We start from the raw sequence: 21,286 nt of genomic DNA on the forward strand, positions 1-21,286 counted from the left end.
CTACTTTATGTAGGTTTGTCAATATCCTACATATATGCATCATTTGAAGGCTTTTTTTATGGTCTTTCATGAAACTACAATAAGTTAACCATGCGTCTGGTTTTGCTGTGTAGTGTCACATATATATGAATGTGTACTGTACAGTATATGACATGGGCCATTCTCTGTCTGTCCATTTGTCAACAGATGCAGCCCCAAGGTCTCTTACACAGCAGTCAAACTCAGGCCTTCTTCCACACCACTAATGTCCCACAGCAAGGTGCTGTGGGCTACATCCAGCAACAGCCACAGCAACAACAGCAGCAGCAACAACAACACCATTCCCAGACTCAAGCAGGCAGCCTATCAGACTTCAGGAACTTGCTCCAGCGGTAGCCACGCCTCCTGGGGAAAGAGAGGCTTATGACCGCATTGAGCACTTGGCCAGGGGTGAGGGGCACCGTTTTAAAGGGATGCTGGTGAAACAAAAACAAATAAATGAAATGAGTCGAAGGAGGCTCTCTCTCTCTTTGTCAAGGAGACATATGACTCTTATTTCCTAGACGACAAAGGCAAGCGTGCTCTCTCATAAACAAATTGCTATCATGAGGAAGCCAAAGTCCAGCTGTTCCCACGGCGATGCCCTCTGACCTGCGAGATTCAGCCCCTGGGAGACCTTTTTGCCCTGTGTTGTCAAGAGTGGGGGACGGAAGGGGGCCTTCTGCCGCCCTAATGCCTCACTCACAGAGTTCATGGCTGCTTCATGCAAAGGATCTTGGGAGATGGGTGTGGCTTGCTGTGCACGTGTGCAGGGGTGGTGCTTTCTTTTTGTTTTTATGGTGCTCAAGGGGAGGGGATTGTGTGTGTGTGTGTATGAGTGGGAGGGGGGGAGGGGGCGGTGTGTGTGTGCAGAGACTCCTCCCTGATGCTGACGTGTGAGATGGAGGCAAAAACTCAAGCCTGAGAAGGAAGAAAAGGAAACAAGTAAAATGCACTGAGAGGATCACAATGTCATTTTGGAAGAAACAAAAAGAATCAGATGTTTGGTTTGGTCAATTATTGCGGAGCAGGAACTTGCCCAGTACTAAGATGAGTCAGGTCAGATGACAGAATCACACCCCTTTCTACAACATCAGGACAAGCCAAATCACTCACTTCGCCCTCTTCAGTCAAACCACCAGTATGTCCCATTGGCAGAGGAACACACAAACACAGCTGCTTAGATCACTGCTACTTCAGTCTGCCCTCAGCAGACCAGACAGACTCCACGCTTCTCCGTTCTGGTCTAGACAATCAGTTGTGAGGAAGAGAGATGAGGACGATGAGGAGGAGACATTAGGCGAGGAATCGCACCCATCTCCCATTATCCCCTATCCCCACCCCAGGCCACATGCTGTGTCTTGCCATGTTGGAGTAAAACACATCACTGAGGTATCATCAATAGGTCAAACAGAGATGAATTAGCAGCGTACACTCACACTTCATTATCATTCAAGGTAACATGGTAACAAGTCATAGTCAGGATTTTGTCTAAACATGTTTGGGATGAGATTGCTAATGTCTTCTCGCCACTCTGAATTTCTAAATTGCTGGGTTACCTGGATTGCTGCATGTGGCGTGTCACTTAAAACAGACCTAAAAACACACAGCACACAAGCTATCGCCCAACAAACAGGAACACAAAATAGCTGAAGTGAAGCTATGTGAGGACATGATTTAGTCATGTCTCCTTAAGACAGCTTTTCGAATGGCCCCTTTCTTCACATTCAAGTGTAGAAACAAGCTTGTATGGATGATGGTGCACTGCATTTTTTTAGGTGGTTTAAATGCAACTCTCTCAGTATTACACAAGAGTTCCTATTATGTAGTTATATATTTTTTATAATGTATGACTCAAATTTACATTGTGACTGGAAGCACATTAATGATTATTTGTGCAAGCTGATCGAACACCCTTTTCTTACGGCATTGTCAGGATGTGCCATTTCTATTCCGTGCATGCGTGCGTGCGTGTGCGTGCGTATGTGTGTGCGTGTTTGTTTTGGGGTTTGTGAGATCAGGACATGGATGTTCTCCCTTTCTGCTGTCAAGGAACAAGCCAGGTTAACAAGAGCAGAGACATATGAGATCAATGTAAACGACAATCACAGAATTTCAGTTGTACACACTTCTACACACGGTGGCACTTTGTAGGCATTCAGGCAAGTCTGTAAACCCTTATATCCACAAACACTCAGAGATGTGCAAACCTTTAACCAGTCCACATACTGAGTGCATCTATGTATTCAGGTTGGAATAAAATAGGCTTTAACATTTTTAAACTGTTGACTAAGCCAACAGATACATTTAGGACCTATTTCCCTTTAATACTGAGCACAGCATCCTTTGTCACTTTGTCACAAAATGGCACTCTTGATTCAGAAGCCTTGGTTGGCCAAACTGTAGAGTTTGAGATCACACTGGCAGAAAGGTGATCAACACATTTTGGGATTTGAATGCCAAGAGTGAAGGAAAGGCATAAGAAAGACAGAAAGAAAGGAAGAACAAACGAGAAAGAAAAGAGAAAAGGAAAGCACTCTGATGGCCCCTGCGTTCACTGCCTCTCTAGTGGCCTGTGTGGTGGGTGAGAGGCTGCCGCCCACGTTTGTAAGCGCCGTTCGCTTCAAAGGACTGGTGCTGCTCTTTGTGGAAAAAAAGGTTTGAAAAGAAGAAAAATTATAGCAATGAGCAGGAAAAAAAAGAAACACTAAAAGATTCACAGTATGTGCCGTTTGACCCTTTATTATGTGCAATTTAAAAAAGAATGTTTAATTTATACTTTTATGAAATAATGTCTTTTAGGTTTCTGTATATTGACATACTAAGAGCGAGATCCGTGGTAGTATACAACCAATGTACTGTGTGAATTAAATGGAAAGTATTTTTGTATGGAAAAAAGATATCCTTTACATTCCTTTGACAATGGGTGGCACAGTGTAGTGTTTTATTGTTAGTGTTCCAAATTACGCAACCACATGAAGGCTGGCTGTGCATGGGCAGTTCAGTTAGACCCACTCACTCCTAACACCTGCAGATATGTCCCCAGAACATGACTGTAAAACAAATGCTACGGTTTCACCTTGAAGCCTTTTGGGGGTGCAGTTTTCAAAAGCTTTCCACAGGGAGATTGTTGATAGTTGTCATGTGTTAAGAGACTTTTGTTTGCAGTCGATAGCCAGCTGTATTGCGAATAGCAATTCAATTCATATGGCTTGGCTTATTCAAGTCAGACAAATTCCCTTAGCCCAAATGATCCAATCAAGTGATCAACAAAATCATGATATATTCTCCAACGTCAGAAACTTTAACAAGGTGTAAAGCTTATTATATAAATCCATCTGAACACCGTCAGACACAACTGTATTTCAGACTAGCTGACACATCACAAACATGCAGATGAAAAAGTGCATGTTCTTGCATGTTTTTTGGGTATATATTTTAATCAAGCTTGAAATGGACAGTTTGGACAAGAAAAGCACTCCCAAAACAATATTTGAGCAAAGGTAATGACAGGTCAACCAAACTTGCCTACAGGAGAAATAAGGAACAGTATTCTTTCTGACACTTTTCATCAATCTGTGCTTTTGAATTGTGACGTTTGCTTGTTCTGTCACCCAACTGTATTCTCCAAACTGCAGCGAAGTGAGTCATCTTCAGACTCTTGCTATACAGACTTTTTGCAGCTCTTCACTCTGGCCTTGTGTGTCTAATTAGCAGGACTGTGGATTCAGTTTACTTTTGTGAAATGTATTGTTTTGCTGTCAGCAAAAACTATTTGACACTGGCACCTCAATCCGTAGTCTGCAAAACATCTCAGGTCTGCCCATTGCACCTATTCAGTTGTTGTTCTCTGTCTTTGAATTTACCGATTTCTTGGTTCAAAGAATCATCAGTGAGAGGAAACGTGAGAGCGTTCAATTCCCTTTTAAAAACCTTCAACGACTGAGAGTGTCCAAGTTGTGTCAGTGACAGAAACTTTTCTTTTGAATATGTGTTCTGTGTTGTATCACTGAGTTTAATTTTTAAAAGGTTTCCTCAATTTCCCCAACTTTTTCAACTAATTTCAGTCTTCTGTATAAAGGACATTTTTTTTGTGGTGTGCATTTGGTTTGGTATATATATATATATAAAAGTCCCTCTCTATCTACGCTACTTGTGTTTGTCAGTTGTGATGGCTTTACCATAATACATTCAATGGTACTGATTTCTCTCTCTCTTTCTCTATCCCACTCTCTGTATGTCTGTCTTAAATTGCCTCTTTCTGACCTGGTTATTTTATTTGCTCTCTGTATCTGTATTTGCCCCCAGAATATCCTCTGCAGTTCTTGTTTATTTTTTTTTTCTATTTTGAAGGCATTCGGGCTCCGTGATCTCCATCCTCTGCCTCTGTGGTTTAAAGGGTCGATGTCAACCATTGTGTTCAGATGGGGGTTTTAATCAATGCATTCAGCAGTATCAGGGTAGAGGAAGATTAGGAAATACAAGACCTACCCGAATGGCCATTTCTGTTCATTTGAAACAGAAAAAAAAATACATTGAAGATATTGTAATATAGTATGTACAAAAATGTTTAGAATATATAGTTGTTTATTTTATAAAATGTCAAATAGATTGAGATACATTTATATACATTATATGATTCAAAGGTTAAAAAACAGAAGTATTTTGTAACAGAATAATTATTGAAGTGTCTTACTGGGGGAGGTGAAGTCTTTCTTTTCTTCAATACAGCAGTGGGTGTTGCACAGTCAATGATATTGTATGGATTTTCCTCTGTGTATATACATCAAAATAAGCTTTAACATATTGTTAATATTGTTTTAAAAGAAATTAATAAAAAGTTTACATTCTGAAACACCTTGGATATTAATTCTGTGATAGTGATATTAAATTATTTTTATTCAATCTTGATAATGTGGTATATTAAAAAATAAATATTTTGAAAAACAGTTCTCCTCATTGGTGATTTCTTTTGGAATAAATTAGGCTAAATCTGACTCATTAGTTAGAAGATATCTGTCAAATGTGCTGTGTGTAAGCTTAGCCTATTTAAAAGTGAAATAAGGTTTTATTGTCCAAGTAGGCTATGTTAAGGAGGGGTCTGCACACTACTTCATCAGGGATCTGTTGATCTGGAGATTGGTTGGTACCATGGAGACATAATCTTCATAAATCCAGACCTTTTTAAATTCGCTTTCTTTTTTAGCCTACCAATACAAAGGCTATTTCAGTCGCCCTTGTATGAGCACTATATTTGTGTCATTGGGGGGGGGTGTAGGTTGCATAAACATTTGTATATTTTAAAGGACAAACACAGTTTTTTGTTTTTAAATAGTAGTTCAAAGACAGATTGGCCTTTAGAAAATATTGTAAAAAGAAAACACATCTCGACCAGCAGGCGGAAGCACACAACGTCTTCCTCATCTCAACAAAAAAGAAATCACGAAAAAGAATGACGTATTAAAAGGCGCCATTAGGTGTTTTGAACTACAAGTCTGTGCATATACTTGTACAAAGTACAAACATAAGTGCAGAAACTAAAGCAATGTTGGATTGAAATTGGCGGTATTTTTTTCAAGAAAATAATATTCGTGTCGAGCTAGTAAGCAAATTGTCATCACAATACATTTGCAAGTTGTAACTATAACGTTAACATACAAGGCTAAACATAGCCAACTTAGCTTGCTTGCTAATGTTTTTACAACACTGTCCATGGATTCGACAAGCCAAACTCCGTTGAGTGAGGATAACTGTAACGTTGCAACGCAACATTCTGCTCTGTTTTCAGCATTGGAGCAGTTAAAATTGTCAAGTTCGACACGCCAGAAAATTAGCCCTCTTGATGTGGCAGTCATTTCTGTTGAGAGGTATCTAGCTCCAAGTAACGTTAACGCTAAAACCGATAACATTAGTTGCACCGATGTTTATGCTTACGATCTGATTGTGACAGATGGACTCTGGCAGGTGAAATGTAAACTTTCCACAAGTCTACACAACTTGCTGTTTAGAAATATTCTTCGTAGCGGCATTCATGTTCGTATTTTGGAGCTAGTGCTCATTTATGACGAGAGGAGGTTGGGTCAGAGTTTTGTCCGAATAAATAACCTCGAATGCACCTCGGGAGTGTCGGACGTTTTCCGATCTGTCAAAAACCTTGACGCTCTGTCAGTTTGGACAAATAATGATGCCCGAACGCTCTCCATTATTCAAATGGACCTCCCCCTCGATGCTGGTCGGAAACATTATCTTCCGCTTTGGAATAACGAAGATCCGCATGGCACAGTCTGGTCTCCAAACTGTTCGCCAGTTGACGTAGTCTTTGACGGTAAGCTGCATTTTCTCCCTGAAGGCGAACAAGCAATTTATAGTTATAGCTCATTTGTTTATTAATAATCTCTTTGGCAGTGTCTAAGATCTGTCTTGTGGCAGATCTGGAGTTCTTCTATGTCAGAGGAAAACCGCCCCGTCCAATACTTGTCAGAGTAATGCACAAATCCCGCTTGAGACACTACGGAAAACCAACCACAAGTATCGACTTCCCATATCAGGTAGGCCTACAACTTTCCATTTGTTGTGCCATGAACTGTGCAATGCATCTGACTATACTTTGTTTAGTGCGTGAAGGGTTTTTGCGTGTCCTGCTTATCCAGCAGTCCACACTGATATAATCCTGTACGCTGAAGGTATCTAGGGATTTGGGGGGGGGGGGGGGGCTTTTGCTGTAGTGTATAAGCACAGATGCATAGTCACTACACTGTAGTGCAGCTGTCAGTAAGTTATATCTTAAAAGTGATTATATTTGTAATGAAATTATATTTTCTTTCCAGGCCTACTTTGAGGTGGCGGATCAGAGTGGTGTCATCTCCATGGTTCTCTGGAATGAGGTGTGTGTAGAGTGGTACCACAAGCTTAACGTTGGAACAGAGCTCTACCTCAACCGCTGCACTCTGAAGCAAGCCTACCAACAGCGCTCCCGGCCTAAAATGAACAACAGCCTCATGTTCTTCAACTCCATTGGTATTGTTTGTTTTTATTTAGTTTTAGTCCCTAAAGAAAGAAATACCCACCGTTTATGTTGCACATTTTCTAATTTCTAGTCCAGCACCTGTTTGAATCTGGATGTGCGCGTTCTTCTTTTTGTACATTTTCTAATACCCACTTGTCTGGTGGTAGCTGAGGGATTCACTATATTCTGTTCACGTGCAGCAAAAAGTAAAGCATGGTTTGTATGTGTGATGGTGTGTCTGTCTGTGTGGTGATGTGTTGCTCTACAGAAATCAGCCTGAACCCAGAATCTGCAGTGATGTCTGTAATCCCTCCACGGAAGGTGCAGCCACAGTGGTGTTTACCTGAGGTCTCCTACCTCTTCCACACCAGGTACACACTACACACTCACAGCCAGTCTCTACTGAACAGCAATTTAGGGGAGATGCAGTGCTAGAGAGGGGTACTTTGTGTTCATGCACCACGCTGTCTGGTTTAAGAAATCTCTCATCTTATCTCGTCTTAAATATCGGACTCAGTTGAAAATTAGGAATATTCTGCTGTGTTTTTGTGTCTTTCCCTCTGATGTGTAGGTCTGAAATTGAGAACTTGTGTAATAACACTGTTGTTGATGTCATTGGCCTGGTGACCTTTGTTGGCCGCACAGAGCGACTCCGGAGCCGTGGAAACGCAGGTATTGCTCTTCATTGGCCATGGTTCTTTGCTGTGGGCATGGAAGAAGACTGATTAATGTAAAATAAGTGACGTTAATGTAAAAGAAGTGACATAATTTTTCATTGAATACATTTATTTTTAGAGGTTATACTGCACACTGAAGCATTTCTAATGTTAGAGGTGCGACTGAACACCAAGTTTCTTAGCGAGTTTCGGTGTCATTTCACCCATGTCTGTGTCAGTTCCTGACAGGTTCTGGACGTATCGATGGGTCCACGCTGTAGATGGAACATCCGAGTCTCCATTTATCCTTGAGATCTTCTCCACCTCCCAGCCAGACATGTTCAACAGCATCCATCCAAGTAAGCCCCCTTTCTCTCTCTGCTTCAGTATTATCAGCTGCACCTTAATGGGTTCTAATGTTAATGCTTAAATGCCTAAATGGGTTCTAATGTTAATGATAAAATATACCAGCGTAAACACATCACACTGTGTTGTTGCTCTCGCTCCCTTTCCCTGACAGTCTTGTCTTATTCTCAGTTTTTATTGATTGCCCTCCAATTTGACCTTTGTATCTCTCTCTTCCACTCCACCTCTTCTCTAACTCTTTCCATCCCTCTCTATCTCTATCTCTCTATCTCTCTCTCTCTCTCTCTCTATCCCTCCCTTCCCTCTCAGTGGCTCTGCTGGTGTGTACCCAGATGAGAGTGTGTTGCGAGCAGGGCTCGCATCGCTACTTGACGTCCAGTGCAGAAACCCAGGTCTTCACCACAGGTGAATGGCAACAGTGATGCTGTTAACCCAGGGTCATGGAGATCCAGCACTTCTGCTGGACCACCTTCTGGTCTTATATAACACCTATATCTGCTGTATGTGACATTCACGAATATTAGTGTGTCATGCACCAAACTACACATTATATTCATGTGAGTGCTCCGTGTCGAGATGATGTTGGTGAGCCTAAATTTAATCTCATCCCATCTGTCTGGTAAAACCTGGTCTAGTTGTGTGGTAGTGACACTCTGATGTCATTTCCTGACTGCCATGCAATAGGTAGACAACACAGCATTTGGTAATGCAGGGCAGAGTTTGTTTTTAAATCTGTTTCAGTTCACATTGTGAGTCTGGTTTAACCATTCACATTGTCATTGCAGAGCATGGTGTGTGACTACTTATTGATACTAGATCCAGATACAAGTTATGCTTTAATGAGGAATAGTTAGTCTCAGATATATACAGTAGTCTAACAACTAGAAGCAAGACTTGGAATAGCTCAGGTCAAGTAGCCCTGTTTTTTTGCAACCTCTCTATTCAGAGGTGCAGAAGAGTTGATGTACCGGTAGGCATACAGTATGTAGTCCCTGTACAGACTGTACTCTCTTACTGTCCTTAGAGTTCAGTGTACTATGAACCTTTTCTTTATAAAACAAAATGTTATTTTCTATTAAACATGCTCTCAGTATCTAATGGTTAATGCTTCGGATTTGAGCAGTATGACACACAAGTGAGAGTGGGGTTGGTAAAGCAAATCTCCACTCAAATGCTTAATCAGAAAGATCAGAAGGCTGAGTATGAAGTGTAGTCTGTCCACTCTAGGCTATCACAAAAATCAGCCCTACCAGTCCCAGCCCAAGGTGAAGGCCTTTATTCAGTGGGTGAAGACGCAGAAGGACAGAGACATTCTGGCAAAGTGCACAGTCGGAGGCTACTACTGCTGCCCCAGCCCCCAGCCAACCTTTACCCTCAACACTGACCAGAGCTCAGGTGACCAGCCATGAGTTTACCATGCTTTATGTTGACAGTGCTAGAGGCTGTAAACACAAGAAATTAGTGTATTTTGGACAAAAGACCAACTAAATTATCCTTTAGTATTAAAGTAAACATGGTATGGCTGGCTTATTTATATCATTTATAAGACCGGTGTTTGTGTTTGAAAATGAAGTAGTATACGTGTAGGTGTTTGCTTGTTGTAAATACAAAAATGCTTACTGGTGTACATTCACAGTATATGATGTTAATGTGAGGTTACACAGTATGATTAAAAATTACATTTTGCAGCTTCCAGTTACACCCTCCTCCATACATGAGAAAAAAATATGTATTTCATGGTTTAATATAAGTCCTCAACAACAACTGTCTTGATTCAGCAGAGACCAAGATACTTGCTTTAGAGGACCTGAAGAGGGAGTTGGACAGTCTTCAGTATCGTGAGCATAAGAGAGTCATCATTCAGGGTCATATCATGACTGTGAAGTACCATACCTGGCCAGTAAGAACCAGAGACCTTACCCACAATGCACCACAGCAGAAGCAGCAGGTGAGATAGGTATTCAGCATGGCCATTGGCTCCTGGCCTTAATGTGTTGGGTCAAAAAGAGTTAGTCCACCCAGTTAAGAGTGCTGCACTCGATAATTAATTTGTTAGTTTATTTGTTTTCTTGGTATAATGACCAGTAACAATGTCTTGGTGGGGTTTTTTTTCTGTCAACAAACACAATGTTACAGCAAATAGTAGAAAATGATCAAAATGTAGCAAGATATCATCTTGAAATATGCCAAGAATGATGCAGTGATGTAGTTCATCCCTTCTTTAGGTTGAAGCATCAGTGGTTGTGGCGTCCACCAGTTTGACTCCTCCCAGTGAAGGCCAGGTGGTGGAATCCGAGGGCCGTCAGACGGGTAGAGACACCCCAGAGTCATCTGACAGCAGCGCCGGTGTACCCCGCAAACGCAAAAGAGCACTGCCCCTCAAAAGGTGTGTGTGTGTCTGAGTGAGCAGTGGTGCAAAAAGGGGGTATGCAACATATGCGTCGCATAGGGGAGCTACGCCGGCTATTCTAGTGTGTTTAAAACATACTCAATTAACATTTTTTACACATTTAAAACCACTAAGGCTACTGTTAAGGCCAACATTATAGCTAGGTGCCCTCTGATCACCTCTAGGGGGCGCCCTGTGAGTGAGTTGTCTGTTGGACAGGCTAGTGTAAACGCTGCGTGAACAGCGCAGCTAGGACACTTGACAGAGATACATTCTGGCAAGTAATGTTCAAGATTATCTAGCTCTAATGCCAAGCATTAGACCCGAATCTCTCACCATTTATAAGCACTCGCTGTCATTTGTAATGGCCAAGAATACAAGGATTAGCTAGCCTACTATTTTGCCTCTGTCGAATCAAATTGGTGAGTCTTCAATAATTAGCTTTCCTTAAACTAGTCACATGATATGCCGATTGAAACGCATTCTACTCAGATAGCTAAGTGGCTACCAGGCTGATAACTCACTTTGAAGTGCAAACAGAAATGTAAAGCTAACAACATGTCATTACATGCTTCCATTTTCAAAGCAATGAAGGCTGCTTGTAATAAATTAATATTATGCTATCAATGTGGTCCAAACAAATATGGCTAGAGTTGGTGGAGCCAGAGCCCTTTTAGAAATTCTCTGGTGGAGCCTTGAGCAAGAGCTGGCAAAAGCAAGAACCGTTTAGACTCAGCGTCTTAAAGTGCACCATTTGTCAGTACTTCAAGTTAAACAAATCAGGTAACTGTGTGTGTGTGTGTGAGACAACATTTGACACTGCCTCATTCTACTTTGCTCACCCATCCTGACCGCAATAGGTTCATATTGTGGACATACAAAGAGAGAGAAAAAAAACATGCACTGTGCAAACAGAACAAGCAATGCACTGTGTGTGAGATGTGTGGCACCTACTGCAGCCTGTTTATGATTCATGTCTTTTCTGTTGTGATGTAGAAAGATGAAACGGCACTACATTACCAGGGCTCGTGCGCTCACTCAGAGGTGAGTATGAGGACACATTAGATGTACTCCACTTGTCTGAGTGCATGGAGAACAACTGTTGTATTGTACTGTGTGTGTGTCTGTGTCTGTGTCTGTATCTGTGTTTGGAATTCAGTCTTTATTCTGATATTGACGGACTGTACAGTGATATAATATGTATTATTGCCTTTTCTAATGCTTACCTCACCCAATATGCCAGCTTTATATTAAATTCTGGAAGACCTAGCCAGAGAATCATGCTGCTCTGTAGTGTTCATTCAGGGTGCACTCCAGTGTTGAGGAGTCCTCACCTGTTCTCTTTGTATCCTTCTAATATGTGCCATATGTAGAGAAAACCCCATGAATTTGTCGTTAGATGATGAAGATGAAAGTGAGGAGGAAGAAGGAGCGCCTGAGCCGCAGGACCAGTCGTCAGAGCAAGCCAGTCAGTCAGCAGCCACAGGTGGGGGTGCTGTCCAGTGTTCTGAAAACAGATTCTCCATAATTCTGGTCTATAATTCGGTCATGTTTGGCATATTATTAAACACATTTGTGCTTTGTGTTTCTGCTTGTCCTGTCTCCTTTATTTGCAGTGGATAGTTCTTCAGGGACTAACAACCACGGTAGCACAGAGCACAGATCTGTTCACTCCCCAGATACATTCTGGCAGAGCAGCCTGATCCCTGCGTCCGTTCTGGAGGCCATTGAGCATGTGCGGGCCGCTGGTGATCTGCACCGGGAGAGTGTGGCCGAGTGCTTCTGCTTCGACGACCAGGAGCTGCACCTGCGCCAGATCAACCTGCACCCATCGCGCTGGAGTCCAGAGCTGTACCCCCCACAGCACAAAGCCCACCCACCCGCCGCCTGCCACGGATACTACACACTCACCATCCTCGGTAAGGCGCCTCTTAGACTACACCAGACCAGCGTGAAAGGGATAATGTATTTTCCACCAGTCATTGTCGGAAAATAAGGAACTGAAGGGACTTCAGACTTTTTCCAATAATGACCAGCAGGCAATACATTATCCCACTTATTATACGGCTATTTTTCAAAGCGAGAAAAGAAACTTCACATGATGTGTCTTAAAATAAATGTAAGTTATAGTCTCAGATGTTGCATAGCAATGTACTGGCTGACTTTCACTTTAAATGAAGTTCCATTGCGATTAGTGAATGAACTGATATGTCAGTGTCAATGTCAATTTATTTATCGGAACCGCTAATGTGCCGTTGAAACGGCGTAAATAGACGACCCATCAGGCCAGCACTATAACTCCGAGTGTGGTATACAAAATCGGATCTTTCAGGCAGTAAATGCTCCCGTTAAGAACCAAACCAGATTTTGTTCAAATCTACACACCTATGGCTACTGAAAAATGTAAGGTTCATTTACCGGTAGCAAATGTTATTTTGAAGTGTTAAAAAACATTGTTGTTTTAGAATCTCCGAACAAAAGTGGTGATAATTGGGGGTGTTGCGATATATAGCAAATTATATAAAAGATATAAAAGACTCAAACCAGAAACACAAAACCTGTTGCCATTGGCTGCGGCCATTATACAGAATTATCAGATTTCCGAACATTGGGAGGTTTGTTCTGAAGAGCCGTAAAATAAACTTGATTATTGCACACCCGCCTATTGCTACTACACCCTCACCATGCTCTGTAGCAGACATGGCTGTGGGCCCACACCAACTTAGTGCTAACGTTTATGACAGGCACACCAGTGGCCCTAAAGAGTTATTATGAATCGTGAAGGAAGATTTATAATAACTCTTCAGGGTTCGATACTGCTCCTTAAATCTGTGTTGTCCAGACATTCACTGTTTGTTTTTTTTCCGTAGCTGAATTTTTTTTGTGCCTTTGAGTTTGACCTCCCGTGTTGTCTGTGGGTTTCAGGGCTGAATCAGCAGGTGGCAGTAGATGCTCTGTTTCTGCCCGTTTGGTCTTCAAAAGACCCTCGGGCAGCCAGCATGTCATGGAGTTGCCATGACAACAGCTTCCTGTCATGCCTCATGTCAGGTCACCTCTGCCCTCCTCCCAACGCTGCTGATCCTACGGACACCCCGTGCCCCACCCCAGGTAAGGGCAGGGCTGTGTGTGTGCGTGTAGTTGCACTTGATGTGTTCATCAAATGCCTTTGTCTAAACATGTATTTTAACTTTTAGTGTATGCCATGTCATGTTGGTGGTGGCAGCTGTTATTCATTAAGTTTATTGATGATAATATTGATGCTTATTTTGTGGACGTTGATAATGTTGGTTTTGTTAGAAGTAGGGATGGTAACGGTAAACCACGATAAAAATTCTCTACGATAATATTTACCGTTTTGATCTAAATTACCGCGGTGGATTACCACAGTGCGAAAAACGTGTGTGGAATTCTTTTCAGCATCATCCGAGTCCCCCAAAGTAGGCGCACAGACAAAGCATGCAACGTGGCCTTGTTATGTGTTTGAAATCAGGTGCCACTGCTATGTGTGGCATTGCGGGGATTTTGCCATTGACTGTATTAGAGGGAACATCCCTTAGAAAAAGTAGGTCACACAGATTCGTTGATTGAAAGGCAGAGACGTGGTTTTCCATTACCAAAATATATTTATTTTTGTTAAATAACAGATACAATGACAACATGTACACGGAGACACAGAAGTCAAGACACTAGACATTAGGCTGTGACTTGGCAGGTAACTCCGTGCTAACGGGTGCTGTAAGCAATCCAAAGTGCTCCACACCAATACGACCAAAATGGATATGTTAAGTACTACACAGCGCACAAGGAGGGGACCACTAAAGGGAGTTCCCCAAAACGGACAGCCCAACACACACACACACACACACACACACACACACACACACAGACACACACAAAAATAACAAATACAAGTTATTAGCGGCTGACCATTTTCATACGATTCTTTCGCATTGCTTAAAGGAGAATTCCGGTGTGATATTGACCTAAAGTGTATCGAAACATGATACCGAGTGTGAACGTATGTCTCATAGCCCATCTCGGCTTGTCCCCTGCACTCCAAAATCTGGCGCTAGTTAGCCGATGCTACCAACATCTTTTTCAATAGTGGTGCTTCGGCATCGGGCTAGCCATGCAAATAAATCACTGTTTTACACCCATTTACGAGGCTCAATGTATCTCCACACTTCATTGGTAGACTTCCGAGGGCCCTGACATTTAAAACGAGACATTGAGAACTTTGAAAAAGCACTGGTAGTTTACTTACAAGACGATTTATACAGACAGTATCTTCACGAAGTTTAGCGTTTGCAGCCATCTTGAATTTAGTCACGATAAGTCGAGCAACGAGTAAGAATGAACAGCTATGATAAGGGATCAGATTCCAAAAATAATTCAGTGGAAATGCATGGATTCCAGTTGCTGCTACTGGAAGAAACTGGAATCCATGCATTTCCACTGAATTATTTTTGGAATCTGATCCCTTATCATACCTGTTCATTCTTACTCGTTGCTCGACTTATCGTGACTAAATTCAAGATGGCTGCAAACGTTAAACTTCGTGAAGATACTGTCTGTATAAATCGTCTTGTAAGTAAACTACCAGTGCTTTTTCAAAGTTCTCAATGTCTCGTTTTAAATGTCAGGGCCCTAGGAAGTCTACCAATGAAGTGTGGAGATACATTGAGCCTCGTAAATGGGTGTAAAACAGTGATTTATTTGCATGGCTAGCCCGATGCCGAAGCACCACTACTGAAAAAGTTGTTGGTAGCATCGGCTAACTAGCGCCAGATTTTGGAGTGCAGGGGACAAGTCGAGATGGGCTATGAGACATACGTTCACACTCGGTATCATGTTTCAATACACTTTAGGTCAATATCACACCGGAATTCTCCTTTAAGGCAATTCGTGCTGTATATACCAAAATGTAGTTTATTATCAAAATAAAATGGTTGCTGGCATAAGTCACATTATCGCAGATTATCGAAGTATTATTTTGATGTGTTTAAATGGAAGTCAGTGGGATCCATAAATCTTACGATAGCGTTGACCATAGAATATTTCTCTGGATAGCGTGACAGCGGTCCGACCAGGAGGAAATTAAACATTACGCACATTACGCTTTTGTTGACATAATTCATGAACAATTTTGTTCAGAGCTGAAAATGCAACTGTAACTGAGGACAGATGTAGGTTGCTAGTGACAAAATATAGCTTTCAATGTAGCACGATCTCTTTGTAAATTAACTTGAATTAAAATGTGTTTAAATCGTCCTGGCTCACCCTTATGGTAGGCTAGTTGTGAGCAACAGGCACGCACAAGATACAGCTTCAATCAAAGGAGTTGCAGCTTTATTTACTGACCAAAAACTCACTAACTTTACCTCAGTCGCCAGCCCATCTAACTTCTAGCCTATTAGTAAAAAAAGGGAGCCTTTTGCTCTTAAAGGAGCCACACACCACTTTTATGACAAGACACTATGCTATTCTGTTGCCTCAGTGTTGTTGCTATTACGCATACAGAATTGGCCAATTATCAGCTCTGTCCATCATTGGTGGTAGGCTTAGAAACATTTTCAGCACATTTGAAAAATACAGCGATAACCGTGATAATTTTGGTCACTGTAATCATCATGTTAAATTTTCATACCGTTACATCTCTAGTTAGTGAAACTAATATTGTTGTTAAAATATTAATAATGTTGATGTTGATTTTCATAATGATAATGTTTGTGAACTTGTGGATGTCAATGGCGTCTCTGTGTGATTGGTCCCTTCCTGTGCAGAGGAGGTGATGAGCTCAGCGGCTTCGCTTGAACAGGAGCATGTGGTGTGTATGCTGGACCTCTGTCTCCTAGGAGACGGGAAAACAGAGGCGATATGCTCAAAGGTCTACAGAATGAGTGACATAATCACCCCACAGACCAACAGTGCCCAGTAGAACACACTTTCATTTTTATTTGGTCTATGAAGACTTGTGAATTAATCATGTAGCCTACATCTGTATATTACAGCGCAATTTTTTTTTAACTTAATATTGAAGATTGTATATATGTGTGCCATTCTGTTGGAATTTTATATGTAAAAATATATATTTTTTGAGTGTGAGAAATTCTTATAAAAATGTTAATTTAATAGTTATGATTGGAGGTTATGATTAATGTTCAAGTTGGTATAATACCCTGAGTTAAAAGGAAATAGCATTGCTCAATAAGTTAATTTTCAGTAGTCAATAAGGGCAGTTTAGGCATGTCTATCAGGTGTGTTGGTATTAGACTTGAAAATGCAAAGGATTATGGATCTGTACTGTTTAATAATTAAATAAATTGATGCACAAGCTGTATTATGGGGTTCTTATACAATGTCCATCTGTCTGCATTCAATACATTTCTTATACTCAAAGTGGTTGGAACTTGGCTTCTTGCTTTAGGATTTTAGCCAGTGTGTGTAACTCTTGTAGTTGGACTTGTCTTCTAGCACCTCAGTCCAAAAGTCATCTTGCCGCTTTCTTATAATGCAGTGCGACCTCTGTGCCAGCAGGGGGTGGGGTGGGGTGGGGGGGTCAACTGTCTCATTTACCAGCCACCAGAGACTAGCTGTGGAGTCATGCCAGTGTGTCAGAAGTGACTGCTGCCATCCTATTCCAAAATCTTTTCTTCGATGAGCTGGAAGCTGTCAGTTTTTGTTTTCCTGTGGACCCCAACTCAGCAAAATGGAACGCCTAATCTGTGGCTAACCTAGCTAAATCTGCCACCAGCCAAAGATTTGTCACCCTCAGTTCTTATTCTGCCGCTCTAACTGCCCACCCATGCGTTTAGAATGTGTTTGCCCAGCAGGCTTGGAGAAATCCTGCTCTCAAAGTATTTCATTACTTTTAAATGAAATATAAAGTCATTTTAGTTTTGTCATTATCAAGGTAGACTGGATTAGGCCCACAGTCACTTTTTCTCTTCTGTGACCGATACACTTAATCCCTCCAGCTCCAGATGTGGCTTCTCCAGATATTTCTGACAAGGGAGGCAGGATGAAGCAATACCAAGGGAGGATTTACAACATGATCTGGCAACATTTTATCTGATCACTCATCTTCACAGTTGTCCCTGTGATCAGTGTTGGTCCTCACATACTGTAGTCCCACCCTGAGTTCTTTTGCAGTAGGCTAATGCTCCCTGACCATTCGTGAAGATATACACAGTCGCTCGATCACTCACTCACCCTCTATTCCTTTTAGCTACACACACAGAGAGAGACATGCCAATTAAAATGAGCAGAGAGCACAAGGGCACGCTGACTTTAGACAGAACAGATGCTATACTATGTTAGAGGGTTTAACATAAGTACACCCGCATTGTTGGCCTGCTGTGATGATCCGTGTAATGTGCCAAAGAGTTAACCCTCATTAGACCTCAAATGAGGAAGTCCTGATCAATGCAACATTCTCTTGGGACCAATAGATTTTTCCTTTCAGCCCAACTGAAGCCAGTAAAGCTTAACAAGACCAAATGTGCTTTAGTCTGAGGGCTAGACAGAGCGTTGTAAATGCTGCCTCATTGAATTGAATGTGTGGCCTGTGTATAAATGCCAGTTGGTGATGAATTGAAAAGGGCTCTGTTTCTAAAAAGTTGTGTTTTCGATCGGAGTCTGAACGGAATTGAAGTTGCTAAGGTGCCTAAACAATCTTGGCAGAGATTTTAAGGTTGTCAGGTTAGACAAAGTTTGAGTGTTACCAGTTTCAGTTATGAGCTGTGAATCCTCATTTAATGTACAGTACAGCTCCTTTTCTACATTGGCTAAGTCCTTTATTATGGCTATTTACAGTACACTCTTAAAACAAATGTGTTGAAAACAACACAACTTGTGTTGCTTTTAACACATCTCTGTGTCCAGATAGGGACAACACAGTTTGTGTTTTCTTTTTTTATTTGTTACACAATATGTGTTCAAAATAACACAACTTGTAGAGACAACACATTCGTTTTAAGAGTGCACTCTTCTGTCTATGTATTGAATTTCTTTAGTCCTCAATGAAACCAAAATAGTTCTGAAGGTGGTTGCAATTTTACATCCCACTTCTAAGTGGTCATAGCAACACCATTCAAGCACCTCAACCCATTTTCTTCTACTCTCCCCTTTCTGAGTTGATTTCCGACAGCGCTGATCAATCACTAAATACCTGTAGAGACCAAGAGAAAGAGAAGAGGAAGAGACGTCACTGCTGTGCCAATAAGTGTCTATTGTGCAGCACTGCTTATCTCTCTCCCTTAAGGGATGTTAATTACCTTTTTCTCTCTCTCCTATCTGATCTGTAGTCTTTTCTCCACTCTTTCACCCTTGCCATCTGTCTTTCTGTCACCACCTACTGTCCATCTGCCTGCACACCTGCATGGTGTTATCTTTGGGCTTCTCCCCAGGTGTATATGTCTGGAGATAGAAATATATCAGTGTCCACTGGCTCTCCCTGGGGTGCAGGGAAACACGTCATTTTGGGTTCTCTCTCTCTCTCAAACACACACTCCTTGTTTGATCTCTCTTGCTTGGCTTGCTCTCTCTCTCTCTCTCGATCAGCTTTTCTCTCCCTCTGTTGCTATCTCTTTCTCCCTTTCTTATGTGCAGATCTGGCTTTTCACCTACAGGTTTTTGCCAGAAGGTCTAAGAGGTATTCACACATGTTCAACTGAGAACACCTCAGCCTCACCTTTACATGCATGACCGGTTCAAGCATGACTTCAACTATTAATGTGGGACAGCATATACAGTGTATGTAATATGCATGCATAGTGGTGAGTGGTGATTCCTACGCTATGACCCTGACTCCTCATTATGTAACCATGATTCTATGTCTGAGAATGACTGAACATGACAAAAAGAGACATTTCCAAGCACACATTTCTCTTTTTCAGAGCACACATACAGCCATGTGAACGGAAGTCATACTAAGGGGAGACTGAGAGACAACCCCTCATCATAAAAAAAGACAGTGAGCAAGGCAGGTGAGAGATTTTCTAAGATACATGGCATGGCTCTCTTAAAATGTCATGTCCTATATTTGAGGGCCTTCTCAAAGTAATCTTTCATGGTATTTTGTCACCTGAATTGGAGGATGGACTAAAAACACAGATGTGAATTGTTTCCCTTTACAAATTGATTCACACACCATAATCCTGCTTTCTCCTATACTTCAACCTCTCGCTGTCTGTCCTAAAGTAACTACAGTCATTGGCTTAAACAGCTTGTGTTCAAAGTGTTGCTCATAGATTCTGATCTACATTGTGCACTTACAGGTTAGCAACACATTTTAAACTGAGGACAAGCTGTGTAGGGGGTCTTAAATAAGATAAAGACTTGAATTACTCCTGGTGCTTTTTTCATAGGAATCGTTTAGAATGCCTGTCCATTAATCAAATTAGCAGCATGAGAAAGCAGTTTGACTTGGCTGCATCTTTTGTGGAGTCTGGCTGGCAATATGGCTCAGAATGGCTTTGGGGGGAGATTCATAAAGTCACTGTTTTAGAGGCGTTAGTTCTGGTGACCTTGAGGCAAGGACAACGCCAACCTTGCTGTGCCCAGGATTATAAGATTACTGCCCTCACTCCCCTCACGGACGGGCACGAGAGGATTACCATCCCACGGGTTCCTCGCGCTGCCATGACAAAACTGGGTTTCATCCTCACAGCCAGTAAGACCTTGAGAGGACCCAGAGATCATGTTAAAACACTAGTCAGTCAGCTTGGGATTGGTGTCTCCATTCTAGAAAAACATGGACTTCATGGAATATCGTCATATTATTTTTCATATTTCTCCTACTCTTAACTATTTTTCACTTTACTTTACTATCACATAAGTCAAATTCCTGTGTACATTTGTTGAGTAAAGTGAAAATCCAGCATTGACATTCTTAACTTTATCTATTATATGTCTTGATATCTTTATATGACTTTATGAGCTTGGCACAACGTCACACTGGTGACAGGCTTGACCGACATCTGATGAAATAGTACAGACTCTCTGTGAGGACTAATTAGCTTCCCAAGATGTGGTTGCTGTCATGAACATCAAAGGCTGTCTCCAATCTACTGTGATGGATAGGGTGGGAAAATAGACTAATTTATACAAAGATAGAGAAAATAACTACTTCATTTGTGCATCATTTTTTTAACAAAAGGCTTGCCTTGGTTTTCGAGGCTTTCTAATTCATGGTTTGCTTCTCAAAATCCTTCGAAATAACACTGTTTCTCTGTAAGAGGTCATTAGCATATATTTGATGTTTCACTGTGACAGAATCCCACTTGGATGTTGTGTTCACTTCCACAGATGTAGAATGCCTGTCTCGTTTTTTTCACTTCATCTTTGCAGTGGTAGGAATCTTGTTTTTTATTAATTACAAATGGAAAGAATAGTGCCACTGCTGTCACTTAATGGTCCTAGAGAGAAAGAGAGGAAGCAAGAGAAAGAAAGAGAACTGAAGAAAAAATGAGACAGAGAAACAAATGGAGGTAGTGAGAGAGATAGGAGAGTGAGTTCCCTTGGTTACACAGACATTCATTTCATTGTATGTGCCTTCTTATTTTTACTTTTTATATTGTTTACTTGAATGTTATGTTTGTCTGTGGACCTAATTGGTAAAATATGTCTTGTCTCCACCGTGGGATAGTGGGAAACGTAATTTCGATCTCTTTGTATGTCTTGACATGTGAAGAAATTGACAATAAAGCTGACTTTGACTTTGACTTTGATCATCAGAAAGCTTATTTCTGTACATTGGTATGCACAAACTCACTCAGGTGCAGCCTCTCACCCTGATGGGCATTTAATCAAAGCTGCTTTGAGTGACATCGGAGGTGTGGCACTTGGTCA

The 21,286-nt window shown here is 41.5% G+C and overlaps 2 protein-coding genes and 1 long non-coding RNA gene across 15 annotated transcripts in view; 2 read left to right on the forward strand and 1 right to left on the reverse strand.

The window, feature by feature from the left end:
• npas2 (neuronal PAS domain protein 2) overlaps positions 1 to 4,873 on the forward strand; it is a 66,673-nt gene extending 61,800 nt beyond the window's left edge. For all 10 annotated transcript variants that reach the window (XM_042091789.1, XM_042091787.1, XM_042091785.1 and 7 more), the window contains one exon: positions 187 to 4,873. In XM_042091789.1, coding sequence (XP_041947723.1) covers positions 187 to 375 — 189 coding nt within the window. In that variant the 3' untranslated portion in view covers positions 376 to 4,873. The remainder of the gene's footprint in view (positions 1 to 186) is intronic.
• LOC121708871 lies at positions 4,419 to 6,070 on the reverse strand. Its single transcript, XR_006031792.1, has 3 exons — positions 5,953 to 6,070; positions 4,715 to 4,791; positions 4,419 to 4,523 (listed from the first exon to the last, which is right to left on the reverse strand). It is a non-coding gene; the product is annotated as an uncharacterized LOC121708871 (long non-coding RNA).
• Positions 5,491 to 16,775, forward strand: radx (RPA1 related single stranded DNA binding protein). 4 transcript variants are annotated; one of them, XM_042091781.1, is made up of 15 exons: positions 5,491 to 6,343; positions 6,424 to 6,566; positions 6,846 to 7,035; positions 7,293 to 7,395; positions 7,596 to 7,696; positions 7,920 to 8,039; positions 8,356 to 8,451; positions 9,274 to 9,441; positions 9,825 to 9,994; positions 10,272 to 10,432; positions 11,432 to 11,479; positions 11,809 to 11,921; positions 12,052 to 12,354; positions 13,361 to 13,543; positions 16,219 to 16,775. In XM_042091781.1, the coding sequence occupies exons 1-15, from the start codon at positions 5,731 to 5,733 to the stop codon at positions 16,371 to 16,373; spliced, it is 2,667 nt and encodes an 888-aa protein (XP_041947715.1). In that variant the 5' UTR covers positions 5,491 to 5,730; the 3' UTR covers positions 16,374 to 16,775. The 4 variants fall into 4 exon arrangements, with proteins under 4 accessions (XP_041947715.1, XP_041947716.1, XP_041947717.1 ...); XM_042091782.1 differs by having other exon boundaries at positions 9,828 to 9,994; XM_042091783.1 differs by having other exon boundaries at positions 6,448 to 6,566.
• The last annotated feature ends 4,511 nt before the right edge of the window (positions 16,776 to 21,286 follow it).

Source organism: Alosa sapidissima, chromosome 5 (genome assembly GCF_018492685.1).
Source record: "Alosa sapidissima isolate fAloSap1 chromosome 5, fAloSap1.pri, whole genome shotgun sequence".
Classification (NCBI taxonomy): domain Eukaryota; kingdom Metazoa; phylum Chordata; class Actinopteri; order Clupeiformes; family Clupeidae; genus Alosa; species Alosa sapidissima.

Excerpts from the sequence above, each read along its gene's own strand:
- radx (XM_042091781.1), top strand. The coding sequence starts at position 5,731 with ATGGATTCGACAAGCCAAACTCCGTTGAGTGAGGATAACTGTAACGTT. Across the intron at positions 9,442-9,824 it reads CAACACTGACCAGAGCTCAG|CAGAGACCAAGATACTTGCT; the intron begins GTGACCAGCCAT and ends GTCTTGATTCAG. Across the intron at positions 9,995-10,271 it reads CACCACAGCAGAAGCAGCAG|GTTGAAGCATCAGTGGTTGT; the intron begins GTGAGATAGGTA and ends TCCCTTCTTTAG.